Source organism: Cololabis saira, chromosome 5, assembly GCF_033807715.1.
Source record: "Cololabis saira isolate AMF1-May2022 chromosome 5, fColSai1.1, whole genome shotgun sequence".
NCBI classification, from domain to species: domain Eukaryota; kingdom Metazoa; phylum Chordata; class Actinopteri; order Beloniformes; family Belonidae; genus Cololabis; species Cololabis saira.
Genome location: NC_084591.1, coordinates 30,893,946 through 30,913,241, shown reverse-complemented (window position 1 = coordinate 30,913,241; position 19,296 = coordinate 30,893,946). Strand labels below are relative to the sequence as shown.

The 19,296-nt window shown below is 39.8% G+C and overlaps 2 protein-coding genes across 2 annotated transcripts; one reads left to right on the top strand and one right to left on the bottom strand.

The window, feature by feature from the left end:
* Positions 1–4,006: 4,006 nt before the first annotated feature.
* Positions 4,007–8,213, bottom strand: gdpgp1 (GDP-D-glucose phosphorylase 1). Its single transcript, XM_061722577.1, has 2 exons — positions 8,058–8,213; positions 4,007–5,616 (listed from the first exon to the last, which is right to left on the bottom strand). The coding sequence occupies exons 1-2, from the start codon at positions 8,125–8,127 to the stop codon at positions 4,511–4,513; spliced, it is 1,176 nt and encodes a 391-aa protein (XP_061578561.1). The 5' UTR covers positions 8,128–8,213; the 3' UTR covers positions 4,007–4,510.
* Positions 8,214–9,757: 1,544 nt separating this feature from the next.
* Positions 9,758–17,948, top strand: LOC133444060 (titin-like). Its single transcript, XM_061721521.1, has 4 exons — positions 9,758–9,921; positions 10,385–10,496; positions 11,209–17,472; positions 17,555–17,948. The coding sequence occupies exons 1-4, from the start codon at positions 9,904–9,906 to the stop codon at positions 17,587–17,589; spliced, it is 6,429 nt and encodes a 2,142-aa protein (XP_061577505.1). The 5' UTR covers positions 9,758–9,903; the 3' UTR covers positions 17,590–17,948.
* The last annotated feature ends 1,348 nt before the right edge of the window (positions 17,949–19,296 follow it).

The window sequence follows — 19,296 nt, the reverse complement described above, 5'->3', positions numbered from 1 at the left end:
TGTTTTTTTTCCTTCTGGAGAACTTCTCATCTACTTTGTGCAAATCTGCACCTGCGAAGAATGAACTGTAAATTATGTGTAACCTCAATAGAGAGAAACATGAGAGGTTTGATGCAGTAGCCGTCACAGATTCATGTTTAGACTCATGACTAGAACTGAACTACAATCAACTGGACTGTATAACTGGACTGCATTGAATTTATTTTACTTTCTGTGTAAAGTGACTGGGGGTGACTTTAGTTGAGAACTGGTGTTGTACAAGGCAAGGCAAGGCAAGGCAAGTTTATTTATATAGCACAAGGTAATTCAAAGTGCTTTACATTGACATTAAAAGTGGCAAGACATAATTAGACAGTAAATAAAAAATAAAATTGAATAAAATTATGAATAAGATGATAAGAAAAGAAGTAAAATAATAAAAAGCACAAGCTGTTAAAAATAAGGGCAGTAGAGTCCAGCAGGTAAGTATTTAATTTAGGAGTATGCTTGAGTAAACAGTAATGTTTTTAGGCCTGATTTAAAGGATCTACAGTTGGAGCAGACCTCAGGTCTACAGGAAGTTTGTTCCACCGGTGAGGAGCAGAATAACTGAACGCTGCCTCACCTTGCTTGGTTCTGGTTCTTGGGAGACACAACAAACCAGATCCAGATGAACCTCAGGGGTCTGGGAGCTTCAAATAAAATGAATTAAACTGAAAAGTAAATTATTCAAGGCTAAGACAAATATCCAAGTACCAATGACAAAAATATGGCCAGGGTTTTTAATTATTTAGACAAAATGTGATTTTTTTTATTTATTGTAAAAACTTTTTTGCGTGACTAACTGACAGTCAAGATATTTTAAATAATTATTTTAATTTACAGATGAAACAGGGAGAGACTTCTCGTTTGATTTGGTCTCAGGACAAAAAAAACTGAAAACACGGTAATTGACAATTTATTCGTTCTATTCGTTTTATCTGAAAAAAGACAAATAAAATATTCATGAGTATTATTATCATGTATAAATGTAGTGTTTGTTACTTTCTCATAAAGGTAAGGTACAGTGCTTTTGTGTTTGCACTAAGCAGCACGACAAGAACAGGACAAATGCAAATACGTAAGTAACGATCCATGAACTGTACTTACGGTAAATACAATGCAAGTAAAGTCAAATAGACAGGAATTAGAAAAGCACCTGGATCAGAAAACATCATGTGCTTTCTGTGAAATGAAAAATCCTCGAGGGTGCTGGAAAAAAATCAGACATAAAAGATAAACAAATGCAAAACATGTCTTAAACATTTTAAAACGAAGTTTTACCCTAAAGTAAGACATTATTGAGAAAAACCTAAAGGAAAACAATGCCTCATACTCTGTTTTATCCTTAAAACAAAAAAGAAAACAACAAAATATATTAATACAACAGGGCCAACTAATAAATACATTCTAACCTCAGTGAGTTTTCACATTTCAGCTTCGGGTTAAACTGTGTAACTTGAGGTCATCTGAGGTTCACCTGGAGGGATCATGAAAGAACTAGGCGACTAAAAGTTTTCTGTATGGTAAGATGAATTAGGTATTTATTCTGCTTAAAGTTAATATACTTGAGGCAAGGCAAACAAGTTTATTTGTATAGCACATTTCATACACAAAGCCAATTCAAAAGGCTTTACAAAGGCACAGGGGTCCCTTTTCAGCATTTCTTTAGCTAAATCACTCACAAGTTTGGTTGTTTCCTTTATGTTTTTAGTTAAACATGTTGTGAAGCCTTGGAAATAGGATATAGTATGTGAACATAGCTGATAAGCAGTCTGAGCTCCCTGATGAGGAGCCTCATTCACATGAATGAGCAGGTATCTAGTGATCCTTCAGCTCAGCTCTACGCTGCTGCCGTGGTGATGTCACTCTAGCAATTGATGTGCCCTTCAGAGACCATGTGTTATGTTGGTTCTCCTTGTTTTCAGCAACCCTATTAGGCTTGCTTAAAGGAACGTTTCTCCGTTTTGTGTCTTTGACAATATACATACACACACACATATACATATACATATATATATATATATATATATATATATATATATATATACATATATATATATATATTGTGGACTGAGATCTCGGATGTTGTTCCTGTGATGTGCTGGAGCAACTCTCCCAGTTTGGAGGTCACATCTCCACGTGCTCCAACTACTATCAGCACCACTGCTGTCTTCACCTTCCAGATCTTCTCTACTTCCTCCTTCAACCCCTGGTACTGCTCCAGCTTCTCATGTTCCTTCTTGATATTGCTGTTGCTTGGGATTGCCGTGTGGGAGTTTGTCAACCACCACTATAGTTAGCCATCACCAGTTCATCGGTCTGGATCTGGAAGTCCCACAGGATCTTTGCCCTTTCGTTCTCCACCAACAGTGGAGATATCCCCCAACTTGACTTTGATTAAATACAGTTTCTCGACTAGATTTAAACGTAATTCAACCATAAAACATGACACTGATGAAAAGTTGAATAACGATAATATTGCAAATCCCAAAAACTCTTGAAACAAAACATTAAAATGTTGCTGTTGTGCTTGTAAACTATGACATGAATTTTAAATTGGAAACGATCTAGGAATAAAACTGAAATATGAAGACGGTTAAAAGAAAAAGGGAACTTGCAGCGGATCCTTTGTTTGCGTTTGTTCCTGCAGTTATATTCTTTGTTCTTACATTTAGTTATATGGAGTTAACAACAATAACACGTATGTTGCAGTACCTAATAGTCCAGCCAGGAGGGGGCGTGCTGAGGATGTTGGAGGTAAAGGATGTTAGAAGAAGAAGAAGACTGTAAACTGAGATAAGACATGTATGTTGCAAGCTGGCTCAGTTAACACCACAAACAGAGTTTCATGTGTGGACAGTGACTTATTTTAGGAAGATACAACAGGAACGAAACAAAAAAAAAAAAGAGAGTTCCCATATTAGATACATGAGTTTGAAAACCGTGTGAGGGAGAAGGCAAAAAGAGGAAAATTCCTCAGAGTTTGAAACAGATTTGAGGTCTGGGGTGGGAGTGGGAGGTGTCTGAAATGTGGTGAAGTCAAAAGAAGAAAGTTCCCACTGGAATACATCAGTTTGAAAATTGTGTGAAGGGGCAAAAAGAAAAGAAAAGAAAACAGTGCTAGTGGAAACAAATCGATAGATGAAATAACTTAATAATCTCAACACTGGATCCCAGCAGAGTTTAGTGTAGCGACTGTTGGTTCCTTTCAGCAACACATAATAAATCCAGTTTAAGAACCTTTTAGAGATAATACAGTTTTGTTTGTGTCCATCCAGATATCTCCTTATAAAGCAGGAGGAAATAATGAGCTGAGTGGAAACAGCCAGTGTACCTGCTGCTGCTGCTGCAATAACCTGCACCACTGCAGCACAGTCTTCCCCTAGTGAAAGCCAAACTCCACCACTCTTGGAAAACTGTAGTGACGTTGCCCCTGATTCCAAGTCTCCGGACCACGCCTCAGACTCCACCAGATATCATTGTGAAGTGGTGCAAAGCTTGCTTCAAATCTGGAAAAACCATGTGAGTGACCCCTTAGGATACCGGTCTTCTCCAAAGATGAGGAAGCTGTCTCAAAAAAAGGGAAGTCGTCTTAAACCATCTACTGTGGAGAAACTATTTTTTGTATGAGCCTATATCATAAAAATGCATTGCACTTGTATGCACCAATCACACCAGTAATAAGTAAAAAAATAAATAACATCCCAAATACTATATTCTAATAATTACATCACAGTCTCATTGAACCCTGTAAATATTTGTTGTGTCAAGTGTGTAATGATCAATAATTACACACCATTTCAATTCAACTTTATTCATATGGTACCAAATACCATCATTCTAAATTAATCTAATTTATACACAATGTAGTTATTTTGATTAAATGAATTACCCAATTAATATGTGTATGATTAATATGTTAGTTTGTGTTCAACACTTCATTTAAAGATACTTCATAAGGCAATGAAGAAAAGCAGACATTAAATTAAGTTAGATATCAGCTTTATTTAAGTAATTTTCTCAATTCAACAAGACTCAACAGTCCACATGCAAGGCTGTACAACCACTGTACCAGCAGGTGTCACCCATGCGTTCTGTGATGAAACTAAAACCATTTTCAATTCAGTGGTCCAAAGGCGTTCAAATATTCATAAAAAAAAAAAAACATTGTCTAGCCATCACCAAATGTTTGCAGGACTGTTAGATGGGTCAATCCACACATCCATTTCACAACAAAAGACTTTTGGGTACATTCTGACTGATATGTGACTGTGAATATGATGGAGAAAGAGCCCAGCACAGACTTGGAAAGAACAGTACAGAAACTGTTGCAGAACATGTGGCGTGTAGGGTAAAGTACTTCAAGTGCTCAACAAAACTAGTACCGTAGATCCCAATGTAAATGCAGTCTATTTATTTAGCTGTGTGAAGATGTTTGACTTCTGATGTGGCTTGTGATGTCATTGTTTGGCTTAATTCTGTCCACGCATTATAAAGTCAGTAAGTGATTAGTGAGCTTCTCCTCCAACCTGACAAATGCGTCATCCGGTAAAAGGTACTTCTGTACTGTATCAATGACATCTTTCTCAGTTGTGCACTCATAATCCTTTCTGTTCTTGAATGGCAAATGCCCAGCCAGTTCACAAAGTGCAACGTTGAAAGCAGATTCCTCTTTGGCACCAAAGCAGGATGTTCTAGGCCATATGGCAATACGTACGCCATTTCTTAAAATGTTATCGTTTTTTCTCCGAAAGCGCCGGCATGGTGGACAACCTCTGGTCATGAACAGATTGTGAGCAATATCTTCATTCACAAGAAAATCTGTGCATTGACAGATGGCTTTTGCCACATTGTCTACGTCTTCTGATTCTGTATAAAACAAGAATCCTCGAGGAAAGACCTGGATACGATACAATCCCTTTTCAGGTATCAAAGGCTTAACCTGCATGGACTCTATCTTCAGCTTATGGTCCAGGTAATATCCGTGAAGGTGTAAATGGTTGACAGATGCAAATGCTCCGAGACTGTTGAACCCCACACGAAAACCCGGATCTGAGCTTAGGAGCACAGAGTCAATCCCAACCTGGACTGCAGACCTCGTCAGGATCTGTGGGAAACAGCGTGAGGGATCTGGAACAAAGAGACAATGTCCAAACTCCAGTGGGCTGACATTGATCAATACAACCACTCTGCAGGGATCAGACAACTGTCCCTCATCACGTAAAGTCGTGTCTCCATACGTGTCCTTCGTCATCTCAAATACAACTTCGTCCGGATTTATCTTGTTGAAGTTGAACTGGCTGGCATTAAACTCCTGCTGAATGCTCAGTATCTTCTCAGGCTTCCTTCTTTCTGTCCCTCGCTGAATATTCAGCTGAGCCACATAGCCATTTGGACCCGGTAGGATACGAGTTTCTAAATCCCCAAGATGGTAGCGGAAGAGCCCCCTCTCCATTCTTTGAGTCCAGCCAGCTCGGAGAGTAGAGTCGAACATTGTCGGCACTGCCACCGCGGCAGGACAGTGTTCACTGTGACGACACACAGCTTTGACAAAGTCCTGGCGGCTGTACACAAACAGGTGTGGCATGGCTGGATCTGTTCAAAACCAGAACAACAGGGAGATGTGAGAACTGACAATAGATCGAGGCCAATGTGTTATTGTAAGTATTTTTCTCCTTAGTCCTCCCCGACAGATCTATTTACAAGTGAACATGAACTAATCTGTACTTTAGTTTAGTTTATTTTGTTTTGGTCATTTACATTTTAAGATGTTTGCATACACACTGTATATGTACAGTATACACACAGGTATAAATATATATATTATATATATGTACACATTTCCTTTTTTTTTTTTTTTTGACCAAAAAGGTATAGGCTGAAGCCTCATGGCTTATTTTGCCTATCCTTTTCAACAAAGGCAGACTTCCTAAACAAAAGATACTAATAAGAAGAAAACGAAACGAATGAACAAAACAAAGAAAATGAACAAAGAAGAGAAGAAAATAAATGTGGTCACTCACGATTTGAGGATAGCTGCAGGAGGAAAGTGTACTCAGTTGTACCCTATAAATGTTTTATTTATTAATACTCTAAAAACATTTTCCCAAACGAGGATTTACACTTTTCAAAATACCCAAAAGCAAGTCATATTTATGAGTATAAAGCAGTGCGGCTGGTCAGTAGAGGGCGCTAGGGCGCTGCCCCATCAAATCAAGAGAAGAAGAATAAGAAAAAGAAAAAACATGTGTAAGATGCATATAATTATTAAAAGAAGGTGTTATTTCAGTCTTTGGGTGAATGTCAGTAGTAATAAAATGTTGTTTAAATATTTATTTGGTTACAAAATGTTTTTTATTTACTTCCGGAAGGGGTGCCTGTCAAACAGAATCCATTTGATAATCACGTGACCCGAGGATCTCTTTTAATTGGTTTGAATCAGATTCTTAAAAGGGACGCAGTCTAGTGCGTCCCTTTTTATCTAATGTGATTGGACAATTCCTTCCCCGTCTTTTTTAGAAAATCAAACCGAACTACACAAAACAGATTTTTATGTCTGTTTTAAATAGGTTAAATAACACTTGCTTTTGAAATAATATTTGTTGATTTTGTATATGATCAAATATCTGTAAGAAAGGAACGTTATGTTTTCAAATAATATAAATTCCAGACAGAGCAATGGAAATCCTCATTGATGACTGTCTAAATTTTAAATGTCATATAGATCACCTAGTGGAAAAACTATCTAAATATGTCGGTCTGTTTTTCAAACTGAGACACCTGCTTCCACGCTCTGCCCTTCTCACTCTTTATAAAACTTTGTTTGAACCTCATTTAAATTACTGCAATATTATTTGGTGTAATACTTACCCCAGTCATCTAAAAAAATTAGAAGTTTTACAGAAAAAAATTATCCGTGCCATCTCTTGGACTGAATTTAACTCACCTACTCGACATCTGTTTGCCCACTATGGTATTCTTCGACTCAAAGAATATAACTACTCCCATAATGCATGTACAATATATCAGGTGGTCTCAGGTTTGAATCCCAGACTAACTCAACTCATCCCAATCTCCGTTCCCCAGCACACCCACAAAACTAGACACAAACACCTCATTATAGGGAAAAAACGTAAACTTGTGGGAACAAGTTTGAGTGTTGTGTGTCGGGGAACACAGATTTGGAATGAGCTGAATGATAACCTTAAAAAGTCACAGTCCATCTCCATATTTAAACGGCAGTTAAAGAATCAATTGTTAAGCTCATATATATATAAACGTACACTCCGGGATCACAAAATGTTTCATGTTAAGTGTTTGTAATGTGATACGTTGCATGTAAGTGGTAGTCTAGTATAATGTGCATGTTGTTTTGTTGTGTTATGTGTGTATTAAGTGCAAGTGTATGTATGTATTCCTGCCTACTGTATGTATGTTCATTGGCTCCTACCATAAGCTTTTGATAGCTTCTCCAGGAGACCAATTCACATGTGTGAAAGTGAATAAACAAAACAAAAACAAAACAAAAAAATGTTAATGTTATTTTTCTCTCTAATGTGTAAAAATAAACTGAACCCAAACCAGGAAGAAAAAAAACAATACAAAATAACAGTGGACTTGTTGAAATGATAAACCCCTACTTCAGTTCAGTTCTCTTTTTCCACTGCAGCAGAACTGAACTGCTTCACTAAAACCTATGACCAATAAGCCATTGTTGGATGGTTACATTTTTCAATATTAAAAAAGGACCAAAATATTATTTTCTACCTCTTTTTTCCTTATTGTACCAAACTTGCACCGTTACACCCCTATGTACGCCAAGGTAAATTGCGCCCCCCCCCAAAAAAAAAAATGTTTTGCCCCAGCCGCCACTGGTAAAATGACACAGGTAAAATGACACAGAAACTTTAGTTTATGTATTCTTAATATTTTCGTTTATAAACAAGTCACTGGCAACTTGACATGAACAGCGTGAAGGTAATCACCTTAAATTCTAACAAAAGTAAATAGAGCTTTCATGTTTTTAGTGATCTCACCTCTACTTTTGGACTTCGGCTTTGAGTCAACATCTTGAAAGCGACAGCCCACTGGCCCTTTTGAAGACATCTGTATCAGCCCGGCTGAAGTATCTAGTCGCCACAAACCGAGGACCACCGGTAACCGAGCCGGACCAGCTGAGCAGCAGGCCCGCTTCCGCCTCGTTGGCATTTCTGGATTTCCGGTTTCTTTTTTCAAAATAAATGCTTATGCAATTGAATTAAACTCCAAACTCGGACTGAATCGCCTGTAAAGTACTGTGTTAAAGTACAAGCGCCAACATTCTAATCTTTGCTTGAACTCGGAAAATAATTAAAGTTGCAGTTCCTCGAGTGACCACTGGGGGTTGCTGTAAAAGTGAGTAAATTTCATGGTCAATTTCCATTGACCTCCATGTAAAATGTCAATATATATACAGAAATGCTGTAAAGAGATGAGGGCATACTAAAGCTTACTATTACCATAAGGAACTTACATGAAGTATTTACATTTCACACTCACAGGAAAGCAGTGTCCTATCAGATTAACTCATAGTAAACAAGTTCAGAGCAGTCAGTTTGATTAATACTGAATGCAAGTTCTTTTTTTTATATATGTATATTTTTATCCCCGATTTTTTCTCATTTTTACCACCCCGTGCTCCTACCTAAGTCAGTCCTGGGCATTGCCATCCTCTACCAACCCCAGGAGGGCCCTGCACTGAGCTCAAGTCTCCTCCTTAACCCGAGGAGTGAGCAGGCCGCTTCTTTTCACCAGACAGGGTGGGGTTTCTCTGGCCGGACGTAGTGCATGGAAGGATCACGTTATTCCGGCCAGATCTCCCCCACCCCATCTGGCGCCCCGGCTGGCCAGAGGGGGCATGTATGTGTATGTGCCCAGGACTGTGTGCATGTTTTTGTGAGGGTAGCTCACATTAGCTACCAAGGGAACATGGGGAGAACATGCAAACTCCACACAGAAAGGCCCTTTTGCCAACCCCACCAAGGGTGTGGGCGCTGAAGTCATGGGGGAGTGCAAGTTCTTTAATAACTTCAATATATTATTACAATCTAAATGATAGGTCTAAAATGTCTATTCATTACCCAATGAAGCCTACTTAAATTGCAAGTGAGAGAAGCTCCTCAAGACTAAACAATGTGAAGTGAACTGTCAAAACCTCACCAGCTAAAGTGGGTTTAATGCTCATGTTCACTGAAAAGTCCACTGAAAATAAGATCATACTTAGAAACACTTCAGCTGTAGTGAAACATTCCTCTACTATAAAAAAAGAAATATGGATACAACTCCTAACTCAAACTACAGAATTGTAAGAACTTGTTTGATTAATTTTTCAGTTATTACCATGTTGAAAAGAAGTGCTCTGGTCTTGGACATGAAACTCCTAGTCCCACTCGGACCTTATACTTAAACACCCTATATATAATAGTATATTGATTGCTTTTCTCTGGACAACTCACTTATATACCCTAGCATGACTACACACATATTCAAATATAATTAGAAGGCAACTGACTTGTAAAGTTATGTGATCCTTTAATTTCACATAATAGTGGGGGCACAATATCTAACCCTTGAGTAACTTTCCAGTTTTTCATAGTTGACCCACATGGGCTAAACTAATTCTGAAAGAATGAGCAGCTGACCAACCCAGCTCAGTGTTTATTTTGGTCATTCAATGCTGTTGGAGATAAAGCAGGCAGTGGGCTGTGAGTGTCTACTTACAAGTTTCGGGGCTCACCCATGGACTCATCTCCCTCTGTGCTTCTTGGCAAACTATATGAACAAGCTGGATTTTGAGAGCGCGCTTGACTTTGATATATATCCCAAATTCAAGTGAAAAAGAGGATGGAGACAACCAGAACTGTAAGTAAAGCTGAGCTTGACATTGGTTACTTGACATTTTGTGTCTTCAAATGTATTGTAGCATAGTATAGAATAATTTCAGGTAGTGTCATAACTATTTTTTATTTTATTGATTGTTCCTTTTGATGATTTCTTAAAGTGAACTATTTAATTAGAACTTTGAGAGTAAGATAATAATATACATTCCTGTGTTTGGCAAAGCAGATAGCAGTCAGCTCTGCAGGATCTTAAATCTATTTTTAGCACTGTCAAGTGTTGCTGTTACCAACAATCAGATGGCTTCCAAACATGTTGGAAAGTTTCCCCAAACACAGTTGTAAAGGGGCTATGGATTACACCATTTAATGTGGAATTTCTGCTTAGAACAAGAAAAAAAGGAAAACATTTTGTGTTGGCTTGCCTTTGATTTCTCAAAGGGAACACGTTTCGCTTTCATTTTTCTTTTACCCATTCCCTATTGTAGGTGGAAGATGAAGCGGGACCAAACGCTCAAGCTCCAAATAGAAACACGACACAGGAGTCTGATGCAGAGCTCACAGCAGCTGCTTCATCATCCTCCAGACCTTTTGTCCAAGGTATCCTGGGCACTCACCCACTAATAGATATTTTAAATTAACATTACAGTATTTTCTACACATAAAATCATGTACACGTTAGTCATATGTGTAAGTGTGACAGTGTAAGACCATAGATTGTTACAGCTATTTATATTTGTACAGATATTTGTCCGTACATATCTCAAACTTGTTTTTTCCATATTACATTTTTCATCCTAGCTTTTTGCACCACATGGGATAAATAAAGCATTTATATTCTATTCTATACATTTGTAAAGCCTTTTGTTATATATATTAACAGTACCTTGATTCAAATGGTAGTCATACAATTTATATTACTGTCAAAATTGTATTTTCAAATCCCTAAGAAATGTTATGCTTTTGACATATTTATTTATGACATTTTTTGACAGATGAAATGCTCAGATACTCCATAAAAGAGTGCACACGCACGCACGCACATGCTATATTTGAACATTGTTAGAAAAGTGGTCCCAATCAACACCAAAAATGAATTCTTGTTTCCACCTTTGTTAATGTTGACCTTTCTCTCTACAAATGTTCTCTTTACTTTACAAAGAGAGCTGACCATTGCTCTCACTGGCAGTGAAATAATACATCCGTATTTCAAAATGAATATTGTGTGTTTGACATTCAGATTGTCTTTCTGAAGGGATTTTCTTTTTTCAAAAGACATACTTTATTTAATACTTATACTTCTCCAACCCAGGTCAGCCTTCTTCTGCAGAAGATCAAGGAAACCAGCTCCAAGTCCAGACCGCCTCTGCTACAAAAAAAGAAAATGCTGTCAAGCCTGAACTGCAGATAACTTTTACCACATTCACGGTAAAGAATGGCCAAGATCTGAAAGTAGAGATCCCTGTGGCTGGGCACCCAACACCAAAGATTGAATGGAGAAGAGATGGTCAGGCAGTTAAAGAGACATCAAGACTAGAGATTTTAACTAAAGCGTCATTAACTGTCCTTCATATCAGACATGCTGCAAGGGACCACTCTGGTCAGTACTCTGTCACAGCAAGTAACGATGCTGGAAAATTCACTGGAGAAGTCACCGTGGTTGTTCTTGAAAAGCCAGATCCACCCAAAGGGCCTGTGAGGATCGATGAGATTAGTTCTGACTATGCCATCATCTCATGGGAGCCACCCGAATATACAGGTGGCTGTCAGCTAGACAACTACGTAGTTGAGAAACGGGAAACTACAAGCACAGATTGGCAGATTGTGTCAGCAACAACGGTGAGAACCACAATCAAGGTTACCAAGCTGAAGACAGGAAGTGAATACCAATTCAGACTGTTTGCGGAAAATAGGTATGGAAAAAGTTCTGCAATCACCTCTCCAGCTGTAATGGCACAATATCCATTCAGTGTGCCTGCTGCTCCTGGTACCCCCTGGGTGTCTACTGTGACAAAATACAGCATGGTGGTTGAGTGGGAGCCTCCAGTCAAAGACGGAGGCAGCCCCATCACTGGGTATCACCTTGAACGTAAAGAGAAGAACAGTATTTTATGGACCAAACTAAACAAGTTTGTTATAACTGATACTCGCTTCAAAACAAGCGGCTTGGAGGAAGGCATTGAGTATGAATTCAGAGTCTTTGCTGAAAATATTGCTGGACTCAGTCCGTCTAGTAAAACATCTGAATGCTATGTGGCAAGAGACCGCTGTGATCCCCCTGGTAGACCTGAAGCTGTCGTTGTAACCAGAGAGACCATTACACTCCAATGGGAAAAACCCAAGTATGATGGTGGAAGTAGTATTACAGGGTATGTTGTTGAAAAGAAGGAGCTCCCAGATGGCAGATGGATGAAGGCAAATTTCACTAATGTTATTGAGAATCTATTCCCGGTCACAGGGCTGACAGAGGGGCAAAGGTATGAGTTTAGGGTAACCGCGAAGAATGGTGCTGGTGTTTGGAGTACACCCTCTGAAGGTGTAATCATCCTGGCTCAAGATGTGATTGAAGCACCCACTGCTGTCATTGACCCTAAGTACAAGATTACTACTGCTGTTCAGTCTGGGGAGACGTTTATTATTGATGCCGATTACTTTGGGAAACCTCTTCCAGAAGTGATATGGATGAAAGACGGAAGGGAGATTGACAAAGTTACACCAAGAATGGAGTTCAAAAACACCCTCACCCATACAACGCTCACTGTCAGGGACTGCACACGTGTAGATGGAGGACGCTTTGTGTTAAGCCTCACCAACATTGGTGGAAGTATATCTATTCCAGTTAATGTGAAAGTATTAGACAGACCTGGTCCTCCTGATGGAGATCTAAAGGTGAAAGTTGTGAGTGCAGAGAAGTGTCATCTTCACTGGAACCCTCCTCTAAATGATGGTGGTGCCCCTGTCACCCACTTTGTTATTGAAAAAAGGGAGACCAGCCGTGTTACATGGACAGGGGTAGATTCTAACATTGAAGCCATGAGTTACAAAGTGTCAAAACTGGGGCCTGGCAAAGAATACATATTCAGAATTGCTGCCGTGAATAGATTTGGTGTTGGTGACTTTCTTGAATCAGAGCCCTTCATTGCACAAAATCCTTTCACAACACCTAGCGCGCCGTCTACTCCTACAGCCGGTGCTGTGACTGATGACTCTGTACTGCTAACATGGGAAAGGCCTGAGAGTGATGGGGGCTCAGAAATTGATGGCTACATCCTGGAGAAATGTGACAAAGATGGTATCAGATGGACGAAATGCAACAAACGAAGGCTTAATGATTTGCGATTCCGATGCACAGGGCTCACAAATGGACATTATTATCAGTTTAGAGTCCTTGCAGAAAATGCAGCTGGTGTGGGAGCACCCAGTGAACCGAGTGAGTATATAAAAGTATGTGAAGCTGTTTACCCCCCTGGTCCACCCACCAACCCCAAAGTGACAGACTACTCCAGTAGTACCACGTCATTGACTTGGTCAAAACCCATCTATGATGGTGGAGCAGCCATCTGTGGATTTGTAGTTGAGATGAAAGGAGCCACACAAGATGAATGGATTACATGCACACCTAGCACAGGTGTAAAAGACACAAACTACACCGTCAAAGGACTAACGGAAAATGCAGAGTACAGTTTTCGTATACGTGCAATAAATGGGGCTGGAGTCGGAGAACATGTGGATCTGCCTGGATCTGTGATACCGACTGAGAAAGTTGAGGCACCTGAGATTGAGCTGGAAAGTTCCTTAAGGAAAATCATTAATGTTAGAGCCTGCTCAACCCTACGTCTCTTTGTCACCATCAGGGGAAGGCCAGACCCAATAGTTAAATGGTCAAAGGAAGGTGGCTGTCTAAGTGAGGGTGCCCAAATTGAGGTAACAAGCTCCTATACCGTCTTACTGATAGAAAATGTTAACAGAAATGATTGTGGAAAGTATGTGTTGACTGCTGAGAACTGTAGTGGCTCCAAATCAGCATTCATCAATGTTAGAGTGATGGATTCTCCCAGTGCACCAACAAATTTAGAAGTAAAAGATGTAAAGAGGGACTCTGTGTCCATCTCCTGGGAATCACCCCTTATTGATGGAGGATCAAATATTTCACACTACATTGTGGAAAAGCGAGAAGAGTCCAGGAAGGCATTCACAAGCGTCTGTAGCAACTGTATGAGGACTTCATATAAGATTGAAAATGTACAGGAAGGATGCTTCTATTACTTCCGTGTCCTGGCTGTAAATGAGTTTGGCACTGGAGTACCAGTAGAGACCATGGAGCCTGTCAAAGTCTCTGAGGCTCCCCCACCTCCTGGTAAAATCACACTTTGTAATGTCACTTCCAATAATGCAAGACTTACTTGGGAGAAGCCTGCTCATGATGGAGGAAGCAAAATCTCACGTTACATTGTAGAAATGCAAGCCAAGGGTGATGAAACATGGACAAAATATTCAGAGAGTAAGGTACTGGAGATGACTATTGATGGGCTGACTAAAGGAAATGAGTATTTCTTCAGAGTGAGTGCTGTCAATGAAAAAGGGAAGAGTGAACCAAAGTCCCTGTTGGCACCTGTTATAGTTATGGATACAAGTTCGGAGCCTGTCATTACTCTTCTGTCCAACACGTTCAGTGTGAAGGCAGGGAATGATTTGAAGATTGATGTTCCAGTCAAGGGTCTGCCACTACCTACAGTAGTTTGGAAAAAAGAGGGTAAACTACTGAAAGAGACAAGCAGGGTAAATGTACAGACATCTGACTCAGTATCTCAACTGACTGTCAAGGATGCAGCCAGGACTGATATCGGCGTGTATGAAGTGACTATGACCAACTCTGTTGGAACGGCATCAGCTGAAATCTTTGTGAATGTTTTTGAAAGACCTGGACCACCAACTGACCTCAGTGTGGATGATTTGAGTGCTGACTTTGTCTCTCTGTCATGGCAACCCCCACTTCACACTGGGGGGTGTGAAATCACTAATTATGTTGTAGAGAAAAGAGATACAAGCAGCATAATATGGCATACTGTTTCAGCTACAGTGGCAAGATTATCCATCAAAATCAACCGATTGACCCAGGGCACTGAATATCAGTTTCGTGTTGCTGCAGAGAATCGTTATGGGAAGAGCCAGTTTGTGGAAACCGAATCCGTTGTTGCCCAGTATCCTTTCAAACCACCTTTTCCACCAACAAATGTTTATATTATACAGGCCTCAAAGTCTGCAGTGGTCATTACGTGGAGCAAACCAGAAAGTGATGGTGGGAGCCCTATTGTGGGTTATCATATTGAAAGCAAAGATCAAAGCAGTATTTTGTGGACAAAACTAAACAGAAACCCGGTGACAGAGAACCAATACAAGGTTACAAGTGTTGAACAGGGTCTGATATATGAGTTCCGGGTCTGTGCTGAGAATATGGCAGGTGTTGGACCATGGAGCAATCCGTCTGAACCTGTAGCAGCAAGGGACCAGTGTGACCCCCCGGGCAACCTCACAGTCACCAATATAACTAATACTTCGGTTTCACTCTCATGGGTAAAACCAGAATATGATGGCGGAGCCAAAATAACTGGGTACATTGTTGAGCGCAAAGAACTACCAGATAGCTGCTGGCTGAAGTGCAACTTCACAAATTTACAGGACACCTTCTTGGAAGTGACCTGCCTCACGGAGGGTGAACAGTATGACTTTCGTGTTGTAGCAAAGAATGCAGCTGAGCTCTTAAGTGCACCTTCTGAAACCACTGGACTGGTTACAGTGCAACATGATGTGGAGCCGCCCAAAATGATCATGGATGACAAGTTTAGACAGGTTTTGGTTGTCAAAGCAGGAGACCTCATTAAAATAGATGCTTCCATCTCAGGCCGCCCTAACCCAACAGTTTTTTGGTCAAAAAATGGAAGAAATATTGGCAGCAAGGGAAGGGTTGAGATAACTGCAGCAAAAGCATGCACCTCCCTTGTTATCAGAGAGACTGTTAGGAAAGACTCTGGACAGTATACTCTGACCCTGCAGAACACAGGTGGTACAATATCTAAGTGTGTCACCTGTAAGGTGCTGGACAGGCCAGGTCCTCCTGGTGGACCTCTGGAAGTGTCTGGGCTGTCAGCAGAAAAATGCACCCTGTCCTGGGGAGCTCCTCATGAGACAGGTGGTTCTGAGATCATGTACTACATTGTTGAGAAGTGTGAAACAAGTCGTGTTGCCTGGACCCTTGTGTATGGGGATATACTGACAACTACTTGTAAGATAACGAAGCTGGTCAGAGGAAATGAATACCTTTTTAGGGTGAAGGCAGTGAACAAATATGGGGAGGGTGAGATTTTGGAAAGTGAACCAATCAAGGCGCTAGATCCCTACACATCCCCCTCTCCTCCCACAGATGTTGAGGTTACAAGTGCTACCAGTGACGCCATGACTATCTGTTGGAAGAGGCCTGCTTCTGATGGTGGCAGTCGCATCAGTGGTTACATTGTAGAGAAAAGGGAGAAGCAGGGTGTCCGTTGGGTCAGGGTCAATAAAAAAACAGTCTATGACCTCCGAGTCAAAGCCTCCTGCTTGCATGAGGGATGCGAGTATGAATTCAGAGTTTTCGCTGAAAATGCTGGTGGTCTAAGTGAACCCAGTCCACCATGCCCCCTAACGCTGGCTGAGGATCCAAAATTTCTACCGTCTCCTCCAGCAAAGCCATCTGTAAATGATTCAACTCGGTCTTCCATCACTCTGACATGGAACAAGCCACTGTTTGATGGTGGAGCACCAGTTACAGGTTACAAAGTTGAATTAAAAAAATTACCCGCGGGAGACTGGACAATTGGTGTTCATAACACAGATAAGACAGAGTTTACAGTAAATGGACTCATAACAGGGGCAGAGTATGTCTTCAGAGTGATCTCCATGAATAAGGTCGGTATCAGTGAGCCCAGCCCTGAAACTGATCCTGAAGTTGCCATGGAGAGAGAGGAGAAGCCAAGGTTTGACATTTCCCCTGAGATGAGGAAGACCCTGCTTGTTAAAGATAACAGCTCCTTTACTTTGACCGTGCCTTTTGCAGGCAAACCCACTCCCACTGTGTCATGGGAGAAAGCAGACGTAGACCTTAGGGTCCGAGGAATTATCAACACTAGCAGGACTGTCAGCTCCATCACAGTGGAGCAAGCAACACGTGATGATTCTGGAAAATACACAATTAAACTGCAAAATGATGCTGGATCTGCATCTTTAACCCTAAATGTGAGGGTTTTGGATTCACCTGGTCCCCCCTCTCACATAACTGTCAAAGATGTGACCAAGAACTCTGCCACGGTCACCTGGGACATCCCAGAGAACGAGGGAGGAGCCGCGGTGAAGCACTATCTTGTTGACATACGTGACATCAGCAGAAAGGGGTGGACAAGGCTCACGGACAAATGCCGCCGGTCCTCCTACAAGGTGTCTGACCTGGAAGAGGGAAGAATCTACTTCTTTAGAGTCACTGGTGTAAATGAATATGGCACTGGGGTTCCAGCCGAGACCCAAGAGGGGGCCAAAATGACAGGTATACAAATATTTTGTATTTTATCTCACCTGCATATAATTCTGCATGTTATTTATAAATAATTCTTACTGTCCTATTCCAGATACAACAGACTGGGAGACGAACCAAGGAGCCTAGGCTGTTTCCTTGTCATTATTGCAAGAACCATCATCTATTTTTTTGAGAAGATCACTTCTGATCTGCAATGCCTTTGTTGTTTCTCCTTTGAAGTGTTAATTTAGTTCTAAATATTTGTGGATTAAGTTAAACGTATTGTGTTATTAAATGTATTTTCTCAGTCAGTGAAAGATTTGTGATATTGTGTTTGATAACTAAATAAAAAGCCTCTATATTATCAAGTTATTACAGCAAACTTTTTAAATGCTGATTCTAGAGACCATACAGTAATTAAGATTTTTATAGCATCAGAATGAACCAGTTGCACTGTTTTCTTTCAAATGACAATAAAATTCAAAGATATTCATCTGAAAATGTATTAATTGTATTGTGCAGCAGGGAAAGTCATTGCGAAAAAATGTATTTATTTGTCTTTTAAACTAGAATACAATGAAATAATCACCTGTTTTATTTTATTATTATTTATAACTTTAATTTATACAGGTAAAATCTCATTGAGACCCAGGGTCTCATTTACAACAGAGACCTGTTTTAGGTAGGCAGCAGCAAAACACAAAGTTACAGACTAACTGAACGTACAAGACACAAAAACAAAACGGGAACATATTAATAATTATAAAACAACTGATAGGGCAACAAGACATGCTGTGATATTACAGTAACTGTTTTCATTTCAAGACCCAAAAGTGTTACAAAGGAGATGTCTGATGCAGTAATGCAATTTCAGTAGTTTCTCTATATCTTTACGCCACTGAGCCTGAATTGTAACTGAGAAAGAAACTTATGGCAACAAAGATTAAGAACATATGCATAACATACATTTTTTAATAATTAAAAAAAAATATATACTGTGATCACTTTTAACATTCTTAATTCATAGCCTTTTTTTAAAAAAAAGTTATGACTTTACCCCACAGCTGACAATTTTTTATATATTTAATTTCTTTATCAATGTCAGGAATAAAAAGTTCTAGTCCTAAATATGCAGATATATCCAGAAGTATTTGGGCAAAGTCAGTTTTTATGACTTTGCTTTTATACACAATTCACAACACACACCATAGATTTAAAATAAAATAATCAAGATCTAATTATTATGTAGATTTTCAGCTTTAATTTAAGAGGTTTCACAAAAATATAGCATTTACAATGTCGGAATTACAGTCATTTCAAGCAAAGTACCTCCATATTCAGGGACTCAAAAGGGTAATGTACCTACAGTAAGTGTGTAGGTGAAGTCTATGCCTTCTTTACTTTAACACAAATTAAAATGATCAAAGGTTTGGAATTGATTTCAGGAGCCAAGTTATCATTGGCAGCTTTTTGATTGGAACCAGTAATAGTCCAAGAAGATCTCAATGTGAGGGAGGTCACAAGTAGATTAAACCTATAAGACAGCAAAAAGCTTATGTGTGGACAAATCAACACATTCTTAAGAAGATAAAGCACTGGTGAACTCAACGTCTGGAAGACCACAAAAGACAAGAAATGTGAATTATCCAAGAGACATGTCCTTGTTGAAAACCCTGTCAGATCATCAGCAGACTTCAACAATACTGTGCAGAAGGTAAACAACTTGTTGTCAAACTCTAGAATCAAGAAAAGTCTTCATTAATGTAAATCAAGAGGGTTTACATGTCCATCCATCCATCCATTGTCTGCCGTTTATCCGTTCCTGGGTCGCGGGGGCAGCAGTCTCAACAGAGA

Excerpts from the sequence above, each read along its gene's own strand:
- gdpgp1 (XM_061722577.1), bottom strand. The coding sequence starts at position 8,127 with ATGTCTTCAAAAGGGCCAGTGGGCTGTCGCTTTCAAGATGTTGACTCA. Across the intron at positions 5,617-8,057 it reads GCCGAAGTCCAAAAGTAGAG|ATCCAGCCATGCCACACCTG; the intron begins GTGAGATCACTA and ends GGTTTTGAACAG.
- LOC133444060 (XM_061721521.1), top strand. Across the intron at positions 10,497-11,208 it reads CTCCAGACCTTTTGTCCAAG|GTCAGCCTTCTTCTGCAGAA; the intron begins GTATCCTGGGCA and ends TCTCCAACCCAG. Across the intron at positions 17,473-17,554 it reads AGAGGGGGCCAAAATGACAG|ATACAACAGACTGGGAGACG; the intron begins GTATACAAATAT and ends GTCCTATTCCAG.